Genomic DNA, 22,321 nt, shown 5'->3' on the forward strand with positions numbered 1-22,321 from the left:
AATACGGGAATGCTCATGCCTATATGAACACATAGAAGTGGGTGAGCAGTCAGTACCCGCTATAGGATCAGTATTATAAGGTTGTCCCTCTAATGCAGTGATTGTTGGAGCTTAGGGTGGGCAACAGGTTAGGGAGGGAGGGTAGTTTTTCCAGGGTTACTTTCTAGCCAAGATGTACCATGTTCTCAATCATGTGATAAGGCCAACTCTATAGAGTAAAAGTTAGACCCTCTTTTCTAAATGCTAATTTTTTTTTAAAAAGCATTCTAAATTCCTCCAGACATCTGGGGATTTTTAAATATGTCGCTGATGCTCTTTCCTTTTTCATCTTCTTCCTCTTTCTCTTATATATCCTCTATGTCACTATACTCTCCCCCTCTGAAAAAAGCAATTGTAATAAATAAGAATAGGGATTAGAATCTGTGATTTGGGCAGCTAGGGGGCATAGTGGATAGAGCACTGGGTTTTGAATTGGGGGACTCATCTTCATGAGTTCAAATCTTGCCTGTGACCCTGGGAAAGTCATTTAATCCTATTTGTCTCAGTTTCCTCATCAGTAAAACGAGCTACAGAAGGAAATGGCAAACCACTCTGAAAACCCCAAAATGGGGTCAGGAAGAGCTGAACAATAAAATCAGAAAGAGTTGGAGGGGATTGAACAACCTCTGTAATTTTATTGGTATAGGGAATATCTTTTTTTTTAATTTTTGGGTGGGCAATAGAGGTTAAGTGACTTGCCCAGGGTCACACAGCTAGTAAGTGTCAAGTGTCAGAGGCTGGATTTGAACTCAGGTCCTCCTTAATCCAGGGCTGGTGCTTTATCCACTGTACCACCTAGCTACCCCTATAGGGAATAACTTGATAAGAAAATTCCCTTTACCAATAAAGGTCCACTTCTTTTCAACTGATAGTCCTAGAGAGTTGCCTGGGGTATTGAGATACTTGTCACATCAATGATATTCATCAGAGGCTGGATTCAATTCTAGTTATCCTGGCTTTCAGGTTGGTTTGCTGTCCATTACAAAGAAGTTTGGGCAGATTCACTTTTTGTTTGGTTGGTTTTTTTGTTTGTTTTTTTTTTCTTTTTGTTTTCAGGGCAATGGGGGTTAAGTGACTTGCCCAGGGTCACACAGCTAGTAAGTGTCTGAGGCTGGGTTTCAACTCAGGTCCTCCTGAATCCAAGGCTGGTGCCTTATCCACTGCACCACCTAGCTGCCCCTGGGCAGATTCACTTTAACTCTATCTGTCCCCCCACTCCCCACCCAAAGCACCAAGTTATGCAAAATAGAGCAATAAAAACCACAGGATTTGTGGGAAAAATAGAATCAGGGACAGAATGATATTCAACAACTTCATCAGTGACACATTAAAAAAAAGATAGGAGGGGCAGCTAGGTAGGGCAGTGGATAAAGCACCGGCCCTGGATTCAAGAGTACCTGAGTTCAAATCCGGCCTCAGATACTTCACAATTACTAGCTGTGTGACCCTAGGCAAGTCACTTAACCCCCATTGCCCTGAAAACAAAAAGAAAAAAAAAACCAACCAAAAAAACCAACCAAACAAAAAGTGAATCTGCCTATTGCCCCACAAATAATAATAATAATAGAACCTAATAAAATACAGGAGCAAGGTTTCATACATGTTAAATAGTTAAGAAATACACAAATACTACAATAAATAGCAGCCTGGATTTCTACCAGGCTTCATGGACAAGTTGGGCAGAGGCCTTGACAGAAGGGATAGGGGTGCTTCTGCCCTTCTCCCTTCTATTATACTTGAAGATATACAATCATGTCCTTTTGAAGGCCCGATTGGTCATTGTGTCCTCAGAATACTCAAGTCTTTTTTTTTTTTTTTTTGGTAAGGCATTTGGGGTTAAGTGACTTGTCCAGGGTCAAACAGCTAGTAAGTGTTAAGTGTCTGAGGCTGGATTTGAACTCAGGTACTCCTGACTCCAGGGCTGGTGCTCTATCCACTTCACCACCTAGCTGCCCATACTCAAGTCTTAACAGCTCTTTTCCTCTACATTGCTCTGGTCATTGGATAACTTATTTTCCTGGTTCTTGTAGGGAGAAGTTGTGGAATACTTGGATGAACTCCTGGAAGAAGAAGGAGGCAGTTAATTGAAACAAACCCAAGGAATTCCACAGCAACGTGGACATTTTCCCAAGAAGCACAAGGCCCGAAGTGGTTCTTCCTTTTCCTCCCTTTGCTCAGGTTCATGATACCTCAAAGCCTCCCCTTTGTCCTCTGACTCACAGGGGGAGCACCAGCTTTGATCTCTCAATATTCACTGTAAGCAGGGAAGCCAACCCTTCCTCCTGTGTCCTTTCTCTCTATCAACCCTGGCCACCCCTCTGGCTGAAGAGTGGTCCTCAACTTTTGTCTCCTTACTTGGCTTTCTCCAAAGAATCTTATTAATGAAAATAGACCACCTTCCCCAAAAGAGAGATAATCACAAAAACTTTCTCTCTGCCGTTGAATTTGTTTGTCTTAGTTTTCAAGCCCTTCACAGACTCCTGACTCAGACACTATGTTCTTTCACAAAACACTTGGAGAGGTTGTGGAGGGAGGAAGGGAAAATAGGTGTGGTGGAGAAAGAAGACTCTCCAAGTCTCACCATTGTGTGCCCTGACACCAACCTCAATAAAAACCGAACCAAAGGTCTTTAGTTAAAGGTGGTGGGTGTTGTGCCTTTTTTATGTGTGTTTTCTAAGGTTTATTTAAATTTTTGTATGATAGTAGCTTCTGTCCTTGTGAGGAGATAACCCTAAGTTAAGATAGCATGGGAGGTGGTAAACCCCGGGAACACCAGCTCTGGTGTTTGCTTTTTTGGGGGGCGGGGAAGGGGGGAACAATAAGGGTTAAGTGACTTGCCCAGGGTCACACAGCTAGTAAGTGTCAAGTGTCTGAGGCTGGACCTGAACTCAGGTCCTCCTGAATCCAGGGCCGGTGCTTTATCCACTGTGCCACCTAGCTTCCCGTGAATAGTGACTTTGGATGGAAAAAGTCCAACAGGAACTCTTTTCTCTAAGGAAGCAACTCTTGGTTAATCACTTTCCTCATGAAAATATGTTCAATCCCACTAATTCATAGGATGTGGAGGCAGATGTACCTTTGGAGATTATCCATTCCCATTTGTTTATTTTATTTTAGCTGATTTTTATGGGTAACTTTTGGTTTTTTAATCACTTGAATTTCTGAATGGAACCTTCTCCACTTCCCTACCCTGTGAGCCATCCCTTTGTAACAAGATCTAAAAGAGAGAGAAAAAAATCTGTTCCTCAAAACTAGACAACATATCAGATATGATAGACATGACGTTATATAATATGCCACACTCCAGGGGTCCATTTCTGTAAGGAAGAGGAGTGTTTTCTCATCTCTTCTTTAGGGCCAAGCTTGCTCATTATATTTACACAGAATTGTTTTATTTTTTTCATGTTTAAATGGTTGTAGTTATTGTGTAAGCTGTTTTGCTGGTTCTGCTACCTTCCCTTTGAATCAGTTTATATGGCTTCCCATGCTTCTCTGAATTCATCATATTTGTCATTTCTTTCTTAGAATGTCTCCCAGACATTCTTTTTTTTTTTCCTTTTTTCTTTTTGCTGGGCAATGGGGGTTAAGTGACTTGCCCAGGGTCACACAGCTAGTGTCAAGTGTCTGAGGCTGGATTTGAACTCAGGTACTCCTGAATCCAGGGCCAGTGCTTTATCCACTGCGCCACCTCATCTCTTTCATGAATGTACCATGATTTGTCCAGCCATTCCCCAATCAGTGGTCCCCATTGCCTTTCTCTTAAAGGGGAGAAAAATTAAGTCCAGAGAGGTTGTAACCTGCCCATGGGTCACACAATAAATAACAGAGCTACAATTTAAACCCAGGTCTTCTGACCTCTTTCCACTACACCATACTTCCTGGCCTACATTAGCCATATAAAGGTGACCTGCAAAGTAAGAATTTTCTGGACCCCAAAATGCCTAAATTCTTTTGACTACTTTGAAGGGTCAGCATTCTTCCCTAAGCACATTAAGTATGTCTTTCAACAAGAGAAAACCTCAGGCTTAACAGAGGTTTGCCACTGAAATAATTTTAAAATCATAGGATCTCAGAGTTTGGAGAGATCTCAAAGGCCATCAAGAGAAACTGAAACCTGAGCAGGATCCCTCCTCCTCTACATACCTATTCGATCCCCTTCCTCCCACCCAAAAGAAAGAAACCTCTCCTAATCAGTGGGTTAGGATTGACCATAGAAATGGTCAATGAGCACCCTTAAGTGATGCTAAATGTGCAGTTCATTCTTCATTTTTTTGTTTAGTAAAGTTAGCATCTGGGATCCAGCTTCACAGATAGGCTCACAGTCCTCTTTGCCTTTATTTATTTGGCTTTTTTTGAAGTCACTAAGTCCTCTCAGTGACACTTCAGGTTGTAGAGTGGATTGGGAAAACCTTCCACAGGTTGCTGAATTTTTGATGTTCTTCTGTAAGGCTGAATTAAAAGTCTACCATGAACTGACCCAGATTCCTAAAAAGAGTTGAAAGCTTTGAGCATCTTCTTCTCCCCTGGATGAAAGGAAATGGGCCAGTGAGGATTGTCTGGCCAGACACTTGGCTAGGAAGCTCCTGGGGAAGCCAATGGGGGTTTGGTTTGTGGAGGGGAGTTCTGTGGCCTAGTGAATTAACGTTTTCATCGTTGGCATTGTTAATAAAGCATATTTTTCACAACAGGCTCAGCTTCCTAATAGGCATTCGAGCCTGATGATGAGTAAGGAAAATATGATTTCCCACTGGGGGAGACAGCAGCTCCCCAGAGAGGGGCAGATTGTCTCTTTTTTCTCCACACTCACTGCTGGGACTCTTCCTCAACTCAAGCAATTTGCTTTTTGAACTCAGTGGGGAAGAGGTCCTCGGGGCAGGGAGGAAAAGAGGATTGTAGCCCAGTAAGCTTTCACAAAAACTGTTTAGATAATTCATCTGGGAAATATTTAGTCCGATTTGCCATTGCTAACGGCATCTTTCTTTCTTTTTCTTTTTTTTTTTTAGTGAGGCAATTGGGGTTAAGTGACTTGCCTAGGGTCACACAGCTAGTGTTAAGTGTCTGAGGCTAGATTTGAACTCAGGTCCTCCAGACTCCAGGGCCAGTGCTCTATCCACTGCGCCACCTAGCTGCCCCTCTACGGTATTACTTTCAACCACCACTAGTATCTTCTGCTCTGTATGCCTATCCATGTAGGAGTTGTCCCACCCCATTAGAATTATAAGTTCCTTGAGGGCAGGCACTGTTTATACTTTTCTTTGCATCTTCGAGCATGGGACCTGAGGCAAAGCAAATATTTAATCAACATTTTTTTTTTTGTGGGACAATGGGGGTTAAGTGACTCGGCCAGGGTCACACAGCTAGTAAGTGTCAAGTGTCAAGTGTCTGAGGCCGGATTTGAACTCAGGTACTCCTGGTGCTTTATCCACTGCGCCACCTAGCTGCCCTCTTTAATCAACATTTGATCAATTGATTTATTGACCAAAAACAAACAAACAAATGAAATATCCATCCATAGCCTAGTGGGAAACCTGCCCTCCTCTCTTTACTAATCAAGCACTGAAACAAATAGTACTCAGATGACCCGTGGAAAGGGTGGGCCAGCAGCTGTCTATTTTGGACTTGAATATTTCTTCCTTGCTGTTGGGGATAGAATTTTGAGTCTTCTCCATGTACACAAGTGCCACACAGAGATTTCCATTCTCCCCCTCCCCACCCCAAACTGTCGAGAATTTTACTCTGTCCTTTTTATTATTGTTTTAAAAACAAGGTACTATACAGCAGACGTGTCAACATTCTCAAGTCTGGAATGAACCAAATTAAAATGTAATTGGGAGATAATGAAATAAATAAAAATGCAATAGAACACAAATGATGTCAATCTGTGGTTTTTCTACACCAGTATGCTGTCCTCAGGGATCCTGATGCAGTTGGCTTCTTTCTATTAGAGTTGGACACCCCCTGCCCTACAGCCTTCTTCTGGGAGTAGTCTTCCTCCTAGTATTTTTTGAAGTCTATTCTTTGTATTTGCATGTCAGAAGAGCAACCTGCTGCTCTGCCCTGGTGATGCTGGTACCTTCTCCTAAAGTCTGTCTACTCTGATGCCTGTGTACAAATTGTCCCCCCATTAGAAGGTTTGCTCCTTGATTCTGCTCTTTCTTTGTATCCTCAGGGCTAGCTTGATTTATTGACCAAAGAACCAAACAAACAAACAAGGAGAAGGAGCAAAAGAGAGAGTTTCTTTGAGTCATCCATGTGTTGCAGTGACAAGAACACTGGATCAGATGAACCTGGGTTCAAATCCTGTCTCTGACATTTATTTAATACCTGTGTCACTTCTCTCTTCTCTTCCCTTTTTCAGTGATTGCAGTGAGGGGGGGTGGTGGTGGTGAGTGGAAGCTATGGATTTTATTGATGCATTGCTGGAATGTTATCTCTTTTTGGTAAGTGATATCCCCTTCTTTTTTCTTTCTTTCTTTCCTTTTTTTTTTTTTTTTACGGGGCAATGAGGGTTAAGTGACTTGCCCAGGGTCACACAGCTAGTAAATGTCAAGTATCTGAGGCTGAATTTGAACTTAGGTACTCCTGAATCCAGGGCCGGTGCTTTATCCACTATACCACCTAGCTGTCCCCTTCCCATTCCTTTTGTAAAAAACATTAAACTGTTAGGTTACTGCCACATCACAGATTGATCCACTAGGTGGCGCCATAGTGCATAGACCGTTGAGCCTGAAATCAAGAACACTAATCTTTTTGAGTTCAAATCTGGTCTCAGATACTTACTGGCTGTGTGACCCTGGACAAGTCACTTCACCCTGTTTGCCTCAGTTTCCTCATCTGCCAAATGAGCTGGAGAAGGAAATGGCAAACCACTCCAGTCTCTGTGACAAGAGAAGCCCAAATGGGGTCAGGAAGAGTCAGATAAGACTGAAAACAAATATATCACAGATGCATACAAGTGATGCTACTGACTGTTTTATTGCATCTCTTTATCATCCTGGGCCCTTGCTTTTGGGATGGCCCATTGCGACATTTACTTAGAGTCTTGGGTGGGTTCTCCTCGGCATGCTACCAATTAAATACTTGGACTTAGCAACCAAGTGGTACATCGGGTAGAGTGTTGGACTTGGAATCAGGAAGACTAGAATTTGAATCCTGCTTCAGACAGTTACCTGATGTATTATTTTTTGTTTGTTTTTTGGTTTTTGGTTGGGCAATGAGGGTTAAGTGACTTTCCCAGGGTCACACAGCTTGTGGGTGTCAAGTGTCTGAGGCCGGATTTGAACTCAGGTCCTCCTGATTCCAGGGCCGGTGTTCTATCCACTGCGCCACTTGGCTGCCCCTACCTGCTCTATTATGATGACCCTGGGCAATCCATGACATAGTTGATGCAAATGTCCCAAAAGCTTGTTTATTCTCCTCACTACTTTGAAATTACCAAAGTCATTGGCCCAGATCTTACTCAATCACTGTCTTCTTGTCCACAAATAACATTTCAGTAGAATTTGGTTTCCTTTGTAATCTTATATATTTTAGTTGATGCATTTTAAAATGTTGTTCAGGGGCAGCTAGGTGGCGCAGTAGATAGAGCACCAGCCCTGGAGTCAGGAGTACCTGAGTTCAAATCCAGCCTCAGACACCTAACACTTATTAGCTGTGTGACCTTGGGCAAGTCGCTTAACCCCAATTGCCTCACTAAAAAACAAATAAACAAATAATTTGCATGCTCTGCATTGCTCTCTCAAAACTACAATTAAAAAAATGTTTTTCTGAAGAGATTCATAGGCTTTACTAGATATTTCTAAAGGAGTCTATGATACCAAAAGAAGTAAATAAATCCTGCTCTAAAAGAACAACATTAGAATCTTACTATTGAAGCTTTCTTGCTGTTGTTTTTGTTGTTAATTCTTCAGTTCAGGTTCATTTCAACAAACGGTGTGATTTATATAAATTTTATAACTAAAAAGGCAGCCTGGAGATTCATGATGACCCAAGTTCAAGTCTTACCTCTGACACATACTACCTGGGCAAGTCTCTAAACATATTAGTATGATAAGGAACTCTCTTGAGATTACAAACTGCATATGTGTGATCTGCAACAGTGGAGGGAGTTCAGGTGTGTGATCCTACTCCCATCTTCTGCCAGAGTGCCATCATTATTAAATTGAGTTACTTGTTTAAAAATAGGTCAGTTCTGCTTGATGGGCTGCCCAGCTCTGATTTCATCAGTGGCTCATTTGCCCAATTGCTTTGGGTCTTGGGTGGAAGCCAAGGTTTGGTTTAGAAACCATAGATAGGGCAGTTAAAATTTACTCCATCTCATGACTCTGGCCAGCTGTCTGGCAAATACATGCTATGGGTCACAAAGGGGAGATGGATAAGCATATTGATATATCAGCACAAATATCACTCCCTCCTGCTGGAAAGATTACTCAAAACTTGTCCAAATGAAGTCAGGTCGATAGCATGATAATCACATATAAAGGAGAAAATGTTGCCACAGGTATGGAATTGTTATTGAAATTAAAGGGCCCTATGTGTATATGCAAGCACATACACAGGCCTGGAAAAGCCTTCACTATCCTGAATTTTGTCTGTTATTTATATGTGTGCAGGGCCATACCTAGGACAGGGCAATCAGGCCTTTGCCCCAGGAACCTGAAATTTAGTAGGTACTTATGGCATTTACAATTTGGAACAATGGAAAGATTGCTCAGAGTGAAATCAGAGGATCAGGCAGTGCATCCCAGCCCTGCTAATTCCTCCCTCTAAAGTATATTACTTCTCTGGGCTTCGGTTCCTCGAGCTGTAAAATGAGGGACTGTGGGTGAGATAATTTCTAAAGTTTCTTTTAGATGGAAATCGGTGATCCTGTGCTCCTTCAGTAGCATAGAAAGAAGTGGGCTTAGCACCTAATTAGTAAGAATAATTCACTAAAATAGGAAGCTTCAGAAGCTACACTTCCCCATCTCAACTGGGCTCTTCCTGCGTGATTGTCCTCAGTCCCACCCAGGGCAAGTTTCCAGGGACTTCACAAGTATGGGGTGGTGGTGTTGGGGGTTTGGGGGAGTGTCTCTTCTTTGTTCAACTGATTTGACTTTCTTTTTGGTTTTTTTTTGAGGCAATTGGGGTTAAGTGAGTTGCCCAGGGTCACATAGCTAGTAAGTGTCAAGTGTCTGAGGCTGGATTTGAACTCAGGTCCTCCTGAATCCAGGGCTGGTGCTTTATCCACTGCGCCACTTAGCTGCCCCCTGATCTGACTTTCTTTTTTTTTTTTTAGTGAGGCAATTGGGGTTAAGTGACTTGCCCAGGGTCACACAGCTAGTAAATGTTAAGTGTCTGAGGCCGGATTTGAACTCAGGAACTCCTGACTCCAGGGCCGGTGCTCTATCCACTGTGCCATCTAGCTGCCCCCTGATTTGCCTTTGAAGTTGATTTGAAGGTGAGTTGGGTGCTGATGAAGTGGGACACCCAAACTACCCCTTCTTTCTTCACTTTTTGATTATTCCCAGCTACAAATAGACACTATATTCAGTCTCTACAGCTGAGAGAGGAGTCAGAAGGCCTAAACTATGATTTTGGATCAGTCACAACCTCTTCGGAAGGTTTCTTTTTTGTTGGAAAATGAGAGAGCTGAACTAAATGATGTCTGAGGACATCTTCTATCTTTCAGATTCCAAAGTGTTAAATAGGATGTGGCATGGAGTCCTGGGCTGTATCTATTTGCCAGGCTCAGGTACTTAAGTAAATGCTTTTGAAATTGCCATTGGAGGTCTGGATTTTGCTCCAACCTATATGGCACATTACAACACACTAGGTTATTGATGTTTGTAAAGGTGGTGTGTTGGTGTACCCTTTATAGAGCCCTGCATCTCTTAAGGCTGGGGTCAGGGAGATTCAAAATGAATTTTCAGTTTCAAAAGAAATCAAACCAAACTGAAAAAAAAAATTTAGGGAAAAAAAAAGGAACGGTTTTTGTAAGGAGACCGTTAAAATGCAAATTTGTATACTGAGGTTAAAAGAAAAAAAAAAAAAAAGAAACCCTCGATCCCAGTAACCTCCATGGGCATGTTTCTTAGAAGGTTCCTGGAAGTGTTTCCTGGATTGAGATCCTCTAAGATAAGCATCAGCCAGGTCCACCTTTTCAAAAGAAAATAAACATGTTTATGAGACTGTTGGTGTGTCCAAAGCTGGCTGAGATGACTGCTTACCTTGGGGCATGCTGCCAGTCTTTTGATGAAAGACAGTACTGGTGCTCGTCCTTCCTTCAGTACCAGATGTGTAGAGCCCCTCTATTGGGCTTTCATCGTGCTGTTGGTTTTTTTTAACTTCAAAAGCATTTATTATTATTATTATTTATTTATTTATTTATAACAAAGATAATGGGGCAGCTAGGTTGTCCAGTGGATAGAGCACCAGACCTAAAATCAGGGAAACTCATCTTGAATTCAAATCTGACCTCAGATAACCAGCTGTGTGACCCTGGGCAAGTCACTTAACCCCAATTGCCTCACTAAAAAAAGAAGAAGAAGAAGGAGAAGGAGAAGGAGAAGGAGAAGGAGGAGAAGGAGAAGGAGAAGGAGGAGAAGGAGAAGGAGGAGGAGGAGAAGGAGGAGGAGGAGAAGGAGGAGGAGGAGAAGGAGGAGGAGGAGAAGGAGAAGGAGGAGGAGAAGGAGAAGGAGAAGGAGGAGAAGAAGGAGAAGAAGAAGAAGAAGAAGAAAGAGAAGGAGAAAGAGGAGAAGGAGAAGGAGGAGGAGAAGGAGAAGGAGAAGGAGGAGAAGGAGAAGGAGAAGGAGGAGAAGGAGAAGGAGAAGGAGAAGGAGAAGGAGAAGGAGAAGGAGAAGGAGGAGAAGAAGAAGAAGAAGAAGAAGAAGAAGAAGAAGAAGAAGAAGAAGAAGAAGAAGAAGAAGAAGAAGCTAACAATGCAAGGATGGAATACGGCCATACAACTAGACTGTCCATGTGTCATAGAAAAGTCAGAGACACTTTGTACACATCGAAAAGCTCACTCAGCATTGAAAGGCTCCTCTTACTCATAGAAGTTTATATGTGGGAGCTCCCACATCTTGTGGTCCCTGGAACCCGGTTACTGATAAAGGGTTTGGGTTTTTTCCACCTCATCCAGGTCTCAGGGAGAGGGTAGCATGGATCAGTGGAGGAAGCCAGGGGACATGGATTCAAATCTTCTGCTACTTGCTCTATGAGTGACCTTAGCCAGGTCACATCCCCGGAGCCTCAGTTTCCCTATCCGTGAAGGCAAGGAAGGCATTCGACTAAATGGTTTCTAAGATCTCTTCCAGCTCTAGATCTTTGTTCCTATAACTTAATAATTCCCACCCCGATCCCATTCAGCCCCATTTCAACTTGGGGAAAGGAGAGGCCACGCTTGCTGGTTAGGTTAAGGGATACTGCCATGACTGGTGCCGATATTCATGCTCAGTTTGACTTCTGGAGGGGGAAAATGAAGTCTGGGGTGGAGGGAATAAGGCAAGCTGCAAACGTTTAAAGGGTAATCATTAGATAAAGGGAGAATGCCAGTTCCTTATGCAAGTTGCCTTATTAAAAGAATTCCTCATTTTGCAAAGTGTGGATTTTCCTACCTACTAACCTTCTGGGTAGATCTCTGTGATCCGGGTTTACTGCAGTAACTATTAGCAGTAAAGTCTAACTCAGGAAATCTGTTCTTTTAAAGAGTTCCCATTAAAGGGATTTTAATAGCATGCAAATTTTATTGCACCAAATTCTGAATTGCAGATAGACAAAGGTTTGAAAGGCAAGTGTTTACGATGGCAGACAGTGAGGATAAACAGCTGCCCACCTCTGCCAGCGCCTATGGAAATATGTTTTTGAGTTCTGAATGTGAGCCGTAAACCAGAGCTCCTTCACTTTTTAAAAATTCAATACTTAAACTGTGGGGAGAGAGGGGATCGGTGCCAGAGAAAACATTCTCATTTAATAATGTTTGAACATGAAGCTGGGATGCAGTTGGTAGCGGGGCACTGAGAAAAACCCACAACTAATCCTTCACTGCAGATGTCTGAACTCTTGACTGTCTGCCATGCTTTAAACAGCGACTTCTTTTTTCTGGGGACTCGAGGCTTGAATGACCCAGTGTGGAGAGTTGAAACTCCATACAAAAACATAAAAAAGGAAAAGAAAACTTCAGCCTCAGCTGAAGGTTTGGTAAATTGGGCCTTGGGGCTCCGGTGAATTGGGGTTCATGCAGTACCTTCCTTGATTTGCCCTCTCCAGATCACAAGATATAGTGTGGACCCTCATGGAAATTCCATGGATGGAGAAGAGAGATAGTGATGATTTAGACATTCTGGGAGTTTTTGGTTTGGTTTGGTTTGATTTTCTCTTTTACCTTGACTCAACCCACTGCTACCTAGAATAAAACAATCAAATAAAAGAGATATGGTTTTTCTGTGTTACCCGGTATTGCCAGTAACATCAGCATTTACAGAGTACTTTTCTCAATAAGAAGGTCAATTCAATCCCCATTTTCCCACATTCAACTGAATTCCACAAAACATGAATTGGGTGGTTGCTTTGGGTAAGGCACTGTGCTAAAAACCAGTTGGGTAGAAAAATGAAAGCCCAATCCCAACCGTCAAGTAGCATTTGACTTAAAAAATATGGTCTTACATGTCTCCTTTTCATCTTATGCTTATAAAAACGACAAACCTAAGTGATTTGGCCTAGGGCAGGAAGGGGAAGAGACCCCAGATTTTCTAACAACTGTGGTCAACGTTGTATTCACCTATGCCAAGGTAAAAGTCATGTTCATTCTTTGAATTCTTCCTGCTTTTGACTGCTCATAGAAACTCTATTCTAGTGGAAACCGAGGTCTTTGAAATGAAACAAATATAAAATGTTGAAATAGAAGAGGTACTTTTGTTTTTTTCAAATTTGTTGTACCATTTTTTCTGATAAGCTTTTATTCTGATAATCTCTTTACTTAGTGGCTCAGTGGCATTTGTCACATAACAAGGCAGACTAAGTAGCATGAAATATATACCATGAGTCTTAGGAGCTTATTGAGAGGAAAGAACCTATCAAAAAATATGCCAAAGTCCCCTCTTGCAAAAATGAAGAAATCCTAAAACCTCCATAGAAGTTTTAAGTCATTTTTCATTTGTGTTTGACTCTTTGTGACCCCAACTGGGGTGTTCTTGGCAGAAATACTGGAGTGGTTTGCCATATCACCCTCCAGGTCATTTACATGTCAGGAAACTGAGGCAAAGAGAATTAAATTACTTGCCCAGGGTCATATATCCTGTAAGAGTTATCTGAGGTTAGATTTAAACTCAGGAAGACTAGTCTTCCTAACTCCAGGCCCATCACTCTATCCACTGAACCACTAGCTGTCAGACCCTCCAGAAGGGTCCCCTTCTGGGGACCACAGAAAGGCTGTTCCATAGAAAAGGTAACTTTGGGAAAATTTCACTTCAATAAACATTTATCAACTACCTATTATTTTCTGTGTTCCAACCTAACTTTGATGAATATCCCTAAATATTGATAGTTCTTTATCTGCTAGATTTTAGTCAGAAGACATGAGTGTGAACCCTGGGTCTTCTACCCACTCCATGTGTGATTTGGGGTAATTTTCTTGACCTGTCCAAACCTCAGTTTCTTCATTTATAAAATGGGATTGATGATATTAAAACTGTGGCTGTGAAAAATCAAACGAGACACTGTATGTAGAGTCCTTTAGAAACTTTAAAGCCCCATAAAAATGTCAGCTAACATTATTACCATTATCTGACATAGGAATTGAAACTTTATTTAGTTCTGACTGCTTATTCCTAGGCTAAGTGATGTCTACAAGTTCCATTGATAAGCTTAAGGCAGAGGCAAGGAGAAAGAAGAGAAGAAAAAAGGAAAGAGTGGAAGAAGGGAACAGAGGAGGGAGACAAAAGAGAAACTGGGGGGGGGGCGGATAAAGGAAAAGAAAAAGTTGCATATTGTGGCATGTGGTGCAGTGCTCTCAGTAATAGTCTCCTGTACCATTTTGTCACATTAGGTCCAAAGGCTAAAATGTAGAATCCTCCCATAACAAAGAAGTATTGATCAATTTTGTGTTGGTTCATTGTCTTTAATGGACCTTTACCTATTAGTTGGTTCTTAGGCCCAAGTTTTGGCCCAAAATATTTATATATTAGTAAATCTAATCTTTTCAGAGTCTTCAAATGTTAAAAGTTGGCCAAAATGGGGCAGCTAGGTGGCGCAGTGGATAGAGCACCGGCACTGGAGTCAGAAGTACCTGAATTCAAATCCGGCCCCAGACACTTAACACTTACTAGCTGTGTGACCCTGGGCAAGTCACCTAACCCCAATTGCCTCACTAAAAAAAATAAAAACAAAAGTTGGCCAAAAAAAAAAAAAAATCCAGAGCTCAACACAACTGTCTTTCCAGCAAACTGTCATTCCTATACTCATCATTTCAAGAAAGAGGATTATGAAAGGTGTCGTTTATGTCTTCAGCTATGTGCTGATGACCTACTGCCAATCCTTTCTAGATAAATTCAGTATTAATTGAGCTTAAGAGCATCTTCTTTGTTCATTAGGCTTTAATATGATGGCTGAAGTCCAGCAATGGATCATTAATGGCATCATTTTTCAAACCATTCTTCTTCCCCCTTTATTTGAAGGGTGTCTGAAGCTTTGTACTAATGAAGCACTGGATTTTCTCATGTCCACTGAACTTTCTTGAGTCCCTCACCATATATAAAACTTTAGGCCATTTGTATTTTCTTTTACATAAAGTATCACATAAGCTCATCTCCCAGGACTGAAGATTTTAGTCATTCCCATCTTTCATGAACTTGTGTATTTCAAACAGTAATGGAGGTAAGCCAAATCAAATAAAAGCTTAAATACCACTGGTTTTGTATTTATTTGGCAGTATATTTCCACACAGCTGACACACAGTATGTACTTTTCAGTTACATGTTCACATTATTCATGAAATGGGTTAGTGTAAATTCAGTATTTTCAGCTACTGCTTAAAAAATAGTTTACAATGGCAATTCTAATGTTGAGACAGAGGTTATTTTTCATTCTAGAACGCACTGAAAGCCTAAAAGTTACCTTGCATTATATTAGGGGGAAAATATTTACAAATTTGTACATTTTCAGTTTTTATCCTTCTGTTTTGTTTTTGCTTTGGCTACACCCCTCTAGCAATCCTACACTTTGTGCCCATTGTTCCAAATTTGTCCTCATTTACAGTTTTCCAGCTGGGCTCTAGACCTCTTAGGCTCATCTACTTATGGGGGATCAATAGGTTCCATGGAAGGTAGATATGTTAGATTGTCCTTGTAATTGATCAGATAAGTTATCTGACCCATTGTTCTTTTTACAAAGACTGCACCCAAAAGAAGTGACCTAGTAAAAGAGTAGGCAGGTTTCAAAGGTGTCTTTTAAAAAAATATTTTAAGGGGACAGCTAGTTGGCACAGTGGATAAAGCACCGGCCCTGGATTCAGGAAGACCTGAGTTCAAATCTGACCTCAGACATTTGACACTTACTAGCTGTGTGACCCTGGGCAAGTCACTTAACCCTCATTGCCCCGCAACTCCATAAAGGAGCCCAATTATTCCAGTGCTATAGGAAATCTTGACTCTTTTATCCCCATTCTCCCCATCCCACCCCCAACTATTTACCATTGAAAGTTATTTCTAATTAGGTTATTCATGTTGGAAGAGGCTGATGGGTTTACTGGCCACAATGGCAAGAATCTGTTGTAAAGGTTGAGTATGGCTCTTTGGGCTCCTCCCCCTTGATGCTACTAATGCATGTGCTGGTTTCTTGTGAAACAAAACAAGCAGGTTTTAGAACGAGAGGAGAAAATGTCTTATATGTGCATCTGCTTCATCATCTGATCTCCCCCCAAGTCTACATTTAAATTCATTTCTTTTCCAGTAACTTTCAGTTTCCCAAAAGATCCAGTCCAGTCCAGTGTTCCAGAACGGGCTGGACCAAAGCCAGACCAAACTACCTGCTTGGGTGGAGCTCCCAATTGTGCTCATTTCAAAATCTTCATCCTCTCTGCTATCAAGGAAGTAGCTACACTGGTTACCCTACTTCTTTCCCACAAAACATTTCCCAAGCCCATTTTCATGTCTCTCTCCCAGATTCAGAGGGAGTGTCGCTGTGGCAATGAGTGCCAATGACTGGTATCTACCATCCTTTTCAAATAGATGGAGATGGCACCAGGCACTCATGTCCAAGGACAACCAGGTCACTGCTCTGGGAAAGAGGCTGAGCTGATTGGTTTGGAGTTGACATTACTCAGTAAAGAATAGAGTCAATAGAGCCTTTGTCCCAAAGGCAGGAAAGGCACTCTCCTGCAAGTTCACACCCACCCAAAGTCTGCCATTTTTGATATACCATCCCAAAGCCAAAGGCTCCAAATCAAGCTAATTTCTTCACCCTGGGCAACATCACAAAATAATAAGGCAACAACATGATAAATCTTCCCAGTCCCATGTTTGGTAATAAAACATCCAGATCCTAGATAACACAGGCTTCAAAATTCCGGCTCATTGATGTCATTAATCTCATCCATTTGAAGCATGGGGCCAATTGCTTTTATCTTTTCTTTTCAAAGGAAGACAGCATGATCCACTCAAAGGGATATTTTCCTTCAGGTTGGGAAAGAGGGGAAAACACAGAGGCCTTTGCTTAGTGAGGGAGGTCATGGGAAAGATAACAGCATTGCCAGCCAGGGTTTGCTTTCTCCTTTGCATATGCTGAAGGCAATAGAGAAGTAGAAGAGAGAACCTCTTAAGTTCTGCTATTTCACTGTGAAGTCCCTCTAGGGGCTTTAAAATGAACATCAAAGTGTCAGTTTGGTTAGGTGTTCAGAAAAGGAGACAGTCTTCTTCTGGGTGAGTCCCCACCCATATCACACCCTACAGAATTGTCCCAGATCGCTAGGTGAGTGTGATGGTGCTTTCCACCAGCTTCTGAAGGACCACATGCATTGGTGGCAGTTAGACCTTCTGCATCTCAATCTGCTGGTGATAGTGACGCATCTGACCTTTGCCGTTCAGCTTATACACAGAGCTCTTCTGCTGTCGTCTTCTGTAGCACCACACAGCGCTGATGACCACCAGCAGCAGCAACAAACACAGGACAATGACTATGACAGCAATCACGGGGCCTTTGCTGATGCTTGAGCAATCCTCCCCTACACAGGACTCGGTGGTTGGAAGAGGCTCTTCTTTTATGCCTGAGGTGGGAAGCTCCTGTTCCATGAATCTCTCAGAGGGCGAGTCTGGGAAGCTACTACGGGTGCTGAGCATGGTGGTCTGGGCAGGAGGAAGAGTGGTGGCATCTCTCTCAACATCTCTGGGTGATGGGATGTGGTCAAGGGGCTGGGGATCTGCTATCGTCATCGTCCCTGGGGTCGAGTTGGTCAGGTCATAGAGTAAGGTAGACATTGGAGATTCATCTGTTGCAAATCCCCACGGCACAGTGGACTGATATGTGACCATGTCACTCACTCCTTTGCTGGGACTCACATTCTCAGGAGCAGTAGTAGGTGTGAAGGTCACTGGTCCATAGTCCAACGTTCTCATCAGAGTGACAGTCAACCGGGTTATATCTTCACTTATAGTGAACATGGTGCTGCTGGACTTTTTCACTTCTACATGGTTAGGCTGGTCCGTCATAACCAGAATACTTTCATCCAGACCCACTGACCCATCCCCCTTGTCCCCTTCATCATCTTCTTCTTCCCCCCTCGTCCCATCAGTTACAGGATAGCCATCTAGCCAGGACTCATCACTGCTGCTCACAAGGTGCTCCCCAGCTTTGGTGTCATTCTTGCCTAGGGTTGGTCCAATGGGGAAGTCAGCACTGTCATAGATCATTTTGGCACCTGACTCGTGGAGTCTTGATTTTACTCCAATATGGTTATCTCCATCAGAAAAATGCCCCTGCACATCCTCCTCTAGCATCTCCTTCTCTGACTCTGGCTCTTGAAAAGCCTCAGCTGGAAACCAAAATAAATGTTTCTGGCTCAGCGAGGAGACCGGAGATTCTGTGGGGTATCTGCCTTCTCCTCCCGGTAGGCCCCTCATCTCAATGTCTTTGTTTCCAGCCACGCTTTCTCTCTCTAGAGAAACAGAGATGGAATAACTCTGTTTGAGTTTGTCAGAGGCTACTTCCTGGTCCCCGGTCTCCTTCTCTTCCTCCTTGCTCTGATCCTTCTTGTGATCTGTCATCGGCACTGATCTGTCATCAGGGAAATTCTCTTCATAGTCAATATGTGTCTCAGCTTCATCTAGGACAAAAAAGGAGAGGGTGGTAAGTCCCATTGGACACCAGAGCATAGGTGCTATACCTACCCCAATTAGACTATGCACTCCTTGAGGGCAGGGAATGTATTTTGCCTCTTTTTTTTTAATCTCCAGTGCTTAGTTCAGTGCCTAACACACAGTGGGTGCTTAATAAATGCTCATTAATTGATTGTGTTGTCAAGGGCATTGCCAAAGTGAGGCAAGCTTGTAGCGTGTTACCTTGTTAAGAATCACAGGCTGTGCTTTGACTGTAATGGGGTACAGAAAATATAAGCATGCCCTGCTGGTCAATAACAGCCCAGTCCCCACCATTACTCTGACAAAAAGAAACAGTCAAGATATGGTATTGCTTGGACCACAGTTGGCTCATGAAGTAGATGACATATGGTGGAGGGTATGGGTAAAACACACCCAACTAGGCTGCTATTAGTAGAGAAAGATTGGGTGTATTCATACTAGTGTGAGATATCCAGTCAAAAGACCTCCCTTTGATTCCTGGCTCTGTTGTCCTTGGCTGCCCATGTGACTATGAGTAAATCAGTAGGGTTTACAATAGGTCAACCGCTTCCTCTCTGGGTCTGTTTCTTTATCTGTAAAACGAGAGTGTTGGATTGGATGGTCCTTAGTGCCCCTCCACCTATGCTTCCCTGATCAATATGGACCATTAGCATTTGCAAAGTACCTTATGAATTGAACCTCACAGAAAACCTCACTTGGGTACTATCAGTACGATTATATACATCCTAGAGATGAGGAAACTAAAATTCATTGTCAAACAGTCAGCAAGCATCAGAGCCAAGTCCTGAACACAGGCCTTCCTGGCTCCACATTCAGAATTTGTGAAGATGGTCCCTGGATTCCTTTCCATAGTCCAAGGTGACAGGGACCCAGCATTAGCAAGAAATAATCTAGTGATTGTCATTGTTCTGGTTTAGAATATGTGGGAAAAGACATGAATCTTTTTTGAGATGCTGTCTGCAGAAGCAGTAACCAAGATGGTAACATTCAAATATTCTAGAACATCAAACCCAGGTCCATGGCCACTCTGTCATAGAGCAAATCCTAACCACACAGGTCTCCAAGAGGTTGTTGAGAATGGGAATGATCTGGAAGTGTGACTCCCCAGGGCCACTCTGCAGTGGACTCAATCTAGTCTGGCCTCTAGAAGGGAGGAGGGGGGTCTATTCCATTCCATTCCATTCCATTCCATTCCATTCCATTCCATTCCATTCCATTCCATTCCATTCCATTCCATTCCATTCCATTCCTGGCAGCAGTGTAGACAGAAGAGATGTCCTACTGTATTTTTTTTTTGGTGGGGCAATGAGGGTTAAGTGACTTGCCCAGGGTCACACAGCTAGTAAGTGTCAAGTGTTTGAGGCTGGATTTGGACTCAGGTCCTCCTGAATCCAGGGCCAGTGCTTTATCCATCCTATTGTACTTCTTCCAAGCATATGATTCAATTCAAAGCATGTTTATTCAGTCCCTATGCTGAACAAGCCACTGCGCTTAATACTGGTGGCACAAATTTTAATACCAGCACCCAGCACCATGTCTTGCACATAGTGTGTTATTTTGTTTGTTTGTTTGTTTTTGAAGGACAATGAGGGTTAAGTGACTTGTCCAGGATCACACAGCTAGTAAGTGTCAAGTGTCTGAGGCTGGATTTGAACTCAGGTCCTCCTGACTCCAGGGCCGGTGCTCTATCCACTGCGCCACCTAGCTGCCCCACATAGTGTGTTATTGAAGTAAACTGAATTGTGGAGGTAGAATCCACAAGAAGAGTCAGTGATGACTAGGAATTTAAAAACCCAGATGCTTGGAAGGATGGTGATACCTATAATAGAATTTTGAAAATGAACAATAGTTTCTTTTGGGGGGGGGAGGGGGCAATGAGAGTTAAATGACCTGCCCAGGGTCACACAGCTAATAAGTGTCAAGTGTCTGAGGCCGGATCTGAACTCAGGTCCTTCTGAATCCAAGGCTAGCACCTTATCCACTGAGCCACCTAGCTGCCCTGAAGAATAGTTTCTGCTGGTTACATTTGAGGTTGAGCAGAGACAATGTGCCTGCTGTGGCTGCCATCTTCTCGTCTTGTTGTCTTTTGGTTTCTGCATTTTATCAGGTGAGAAATTTGTGTCATGTTGAAACTAGGATGACACCTGAATGCATTAATGCTTTGTGAAATATCCCATTAGATGTTAAAGTACTTGATGGTGGGGATTGTATGAGGTTTTTTTCTCCATTTTTCTACAACTGTGTCTTGGATGTACTTGATGTTTAAAAAAATGACTGTTGAATTAAATTGAATTGAAACTCACTGAGCTGTACCCAAAGATTCGATGAGCTTGACTGAGTTTAACTACAAAATAAAATCCAGTAAATTTTACTTGGTTCCCATTCTCATTCATTCATTCAACAATTTTTTTGAGGTTCTAGCATGTGCTAGGTTTTGGGGGAGAAATGAAATTTAGGGTAAGACACATTGTGGGGAGGGAGAAACAAAATATAATCATGCATAAAACCAATATTTTGTATTAAGTGCATCATGAAGTTATGATTTAAGTGTTCTGTGAGGCTAAGGGGTAAAAAGTTGTTTCAGTTGAAGGGATCAGTGGAGGCTTCATGGAATTGGCCACTTTTGGCTTGGGAATTGACAGAGCATTCAGGCATTATCCTAGTTTCAGCATGATACAAATTTCTCATTTGCTCAGATGCAAAACCCAATACACAGAAGGATGGGAAGATGGTAGCCACTGAAAAACACATTGTTTCTGCCCAACCTCAAACATCACCAACAGAGATGTTGGCTGCCTTTGTCTAAACACCCTATAAATCAAGGCTTCTCTCTGTCTGGGCAAATTTCTGAGGTTTGGGGATTTGAAACAAACAAAAATAAAAGTCCAAACAAATTTAGAATCTCTTCGAGAAGGCTTACCCTTATCTCACCCACCTCTGACTCCTCATCTTTTGTTGTTGTTGTTCAGTCATTTTTCAGTAGTGTCTGACTCTTTGTGACCTCATTTGGGTTTTTCTTGGCAAAAATACTGGAGTGGCTTTCCATTTCTTTCTCCAGTTCATTTTACAGATGAGAAAACTGAGGCAAACAGGGTTAAGTGACTTGCCCAGTGTCACACAACTAGTAAGTGTCTGAAGACAGATTTGAAGTCAGGACAATGAGTCTTCCTGACTCCAGGGTTGGCATTCTATCCACTGTGCCACCTAGCTGCCCCACTCCTCATCCTTAGTAGGGATTTTTCCATGGAAAAACCCAAGGACTAAAGCAAGAATAGGTCCTGGCTGTCCATCGTAACCTCTTGCTTCTCCCAGGGATTGGAGGGCAAACATCCAGCTCTTCCCAATGGGTGGAAAGTAAGCTGCAAAGTTATATCTGGAGTTTCCAGCAGACATCTTGCCTACTCCTGACTTGAGTCTCATTCATTGTAGACAATGAGACAGTGGAGTGAGTTGTCTGTGAGATGGCCCAAGGTCTTCCTGTGTTTGTATAGTCTACAGTAGCCACCTTTATGTGTGTAGGAGCTGTTAGCTTTGGGAGTGCCTGTATGAAAGCATCCATTCAGCTCTCAGAACATCAAAAGCATAGGCCCACTTCTCCAGCAGGGAAGATGGGATGCTTTCCCCATCCCTATCAGAATGCCCTCGCTCACTGGCTTCTTTCAGCAATGTTCTGCCTTCCTGTCCTTGCTCTGTATGCTAGAGAAAGGCACTGTTGGTCACTGGGTAGTCATGTGCCTAGCCACAGCGTCCCAAATGTTAACTGCTTCCCTTACCACTTGAGAAGGAGTCTTAGCTTTGGGGTCAGAAGACTTGGGTTCAAATCCCAGCTCTGCCACTTAGGACCTGTATGACTTTAGGCAAGTCTCTTCTAAGGCTCTATTTCCTCATTTGTTAAAATTAAGATGTTGGATAAATGATCTGCCACTGGTTGTCCTCCAGCTTCTGAAAAACCA

At 42.6% G+C, this 22,321-nt stretch overlaps 2 protein-coding genes across 3 annotated transcripts in view; one reads left to right on the forward strand and one right to left on the reverse strand.

Moving 5' to 3' along the window:
* The window catches only part of LOC122728531 (cartilage associated protein), a 56,362-nt gene extending 52,771 nt beyond the window's left edge, over positions 1 to 3,591 (forward strand). Inside the window, exon 7 of the mRNA XM_043967209.1 lies at positions 2,070 to 3,591. Coding sequence (XP_043823144.1) covers positions 2,070 to 2,123 — 54 coding nt within the window. The 3' untranslated portion in view covers positions 2,124 to 3,591. The remainder of the gene's footprint in view (positions 1 to 2,069) is intronic.
* Positions 3,592 to 14,928: 11,337 nt separating this feature from the next.
* Positions 14,929 to 22,321, reverse strand: part of SUSD5 (sushi domain containing 5) — a 106,931-nt gene continuing 99,538 nt past the window's right edge. For both annotated transcript variants that reach the window (XM_043965147.1, XM_043965146.1), the window contains exon 5: positions 14,929 to 18,334. In XM_043965147.1, the coding sequence (XP_043821082.1) occupies positions 17,040 to 18,334 (1,295 nt within the window). In that variant the 3' untranslated portion in view covers positions 14,929 to 17,039. The remainder of the gene's footprint in view (positions 18,335 to 22,321) is intronic.

Source organism: Dromiciops gliroides, chromosome 5 (assembly GCF_019393635.1).
Source record: "Dromiciops gliroides isolate mDroGli1 chromosome 5, mDroGli1.pri, whole genome shotgun sequence".
NCBI classification, from domain to species: Eukaryota; Metazoa; Chordata; class Mammalia; order Microbiotheria; family Microbiotheriidae; genus Dromiciops; species Dromiciops gliroides.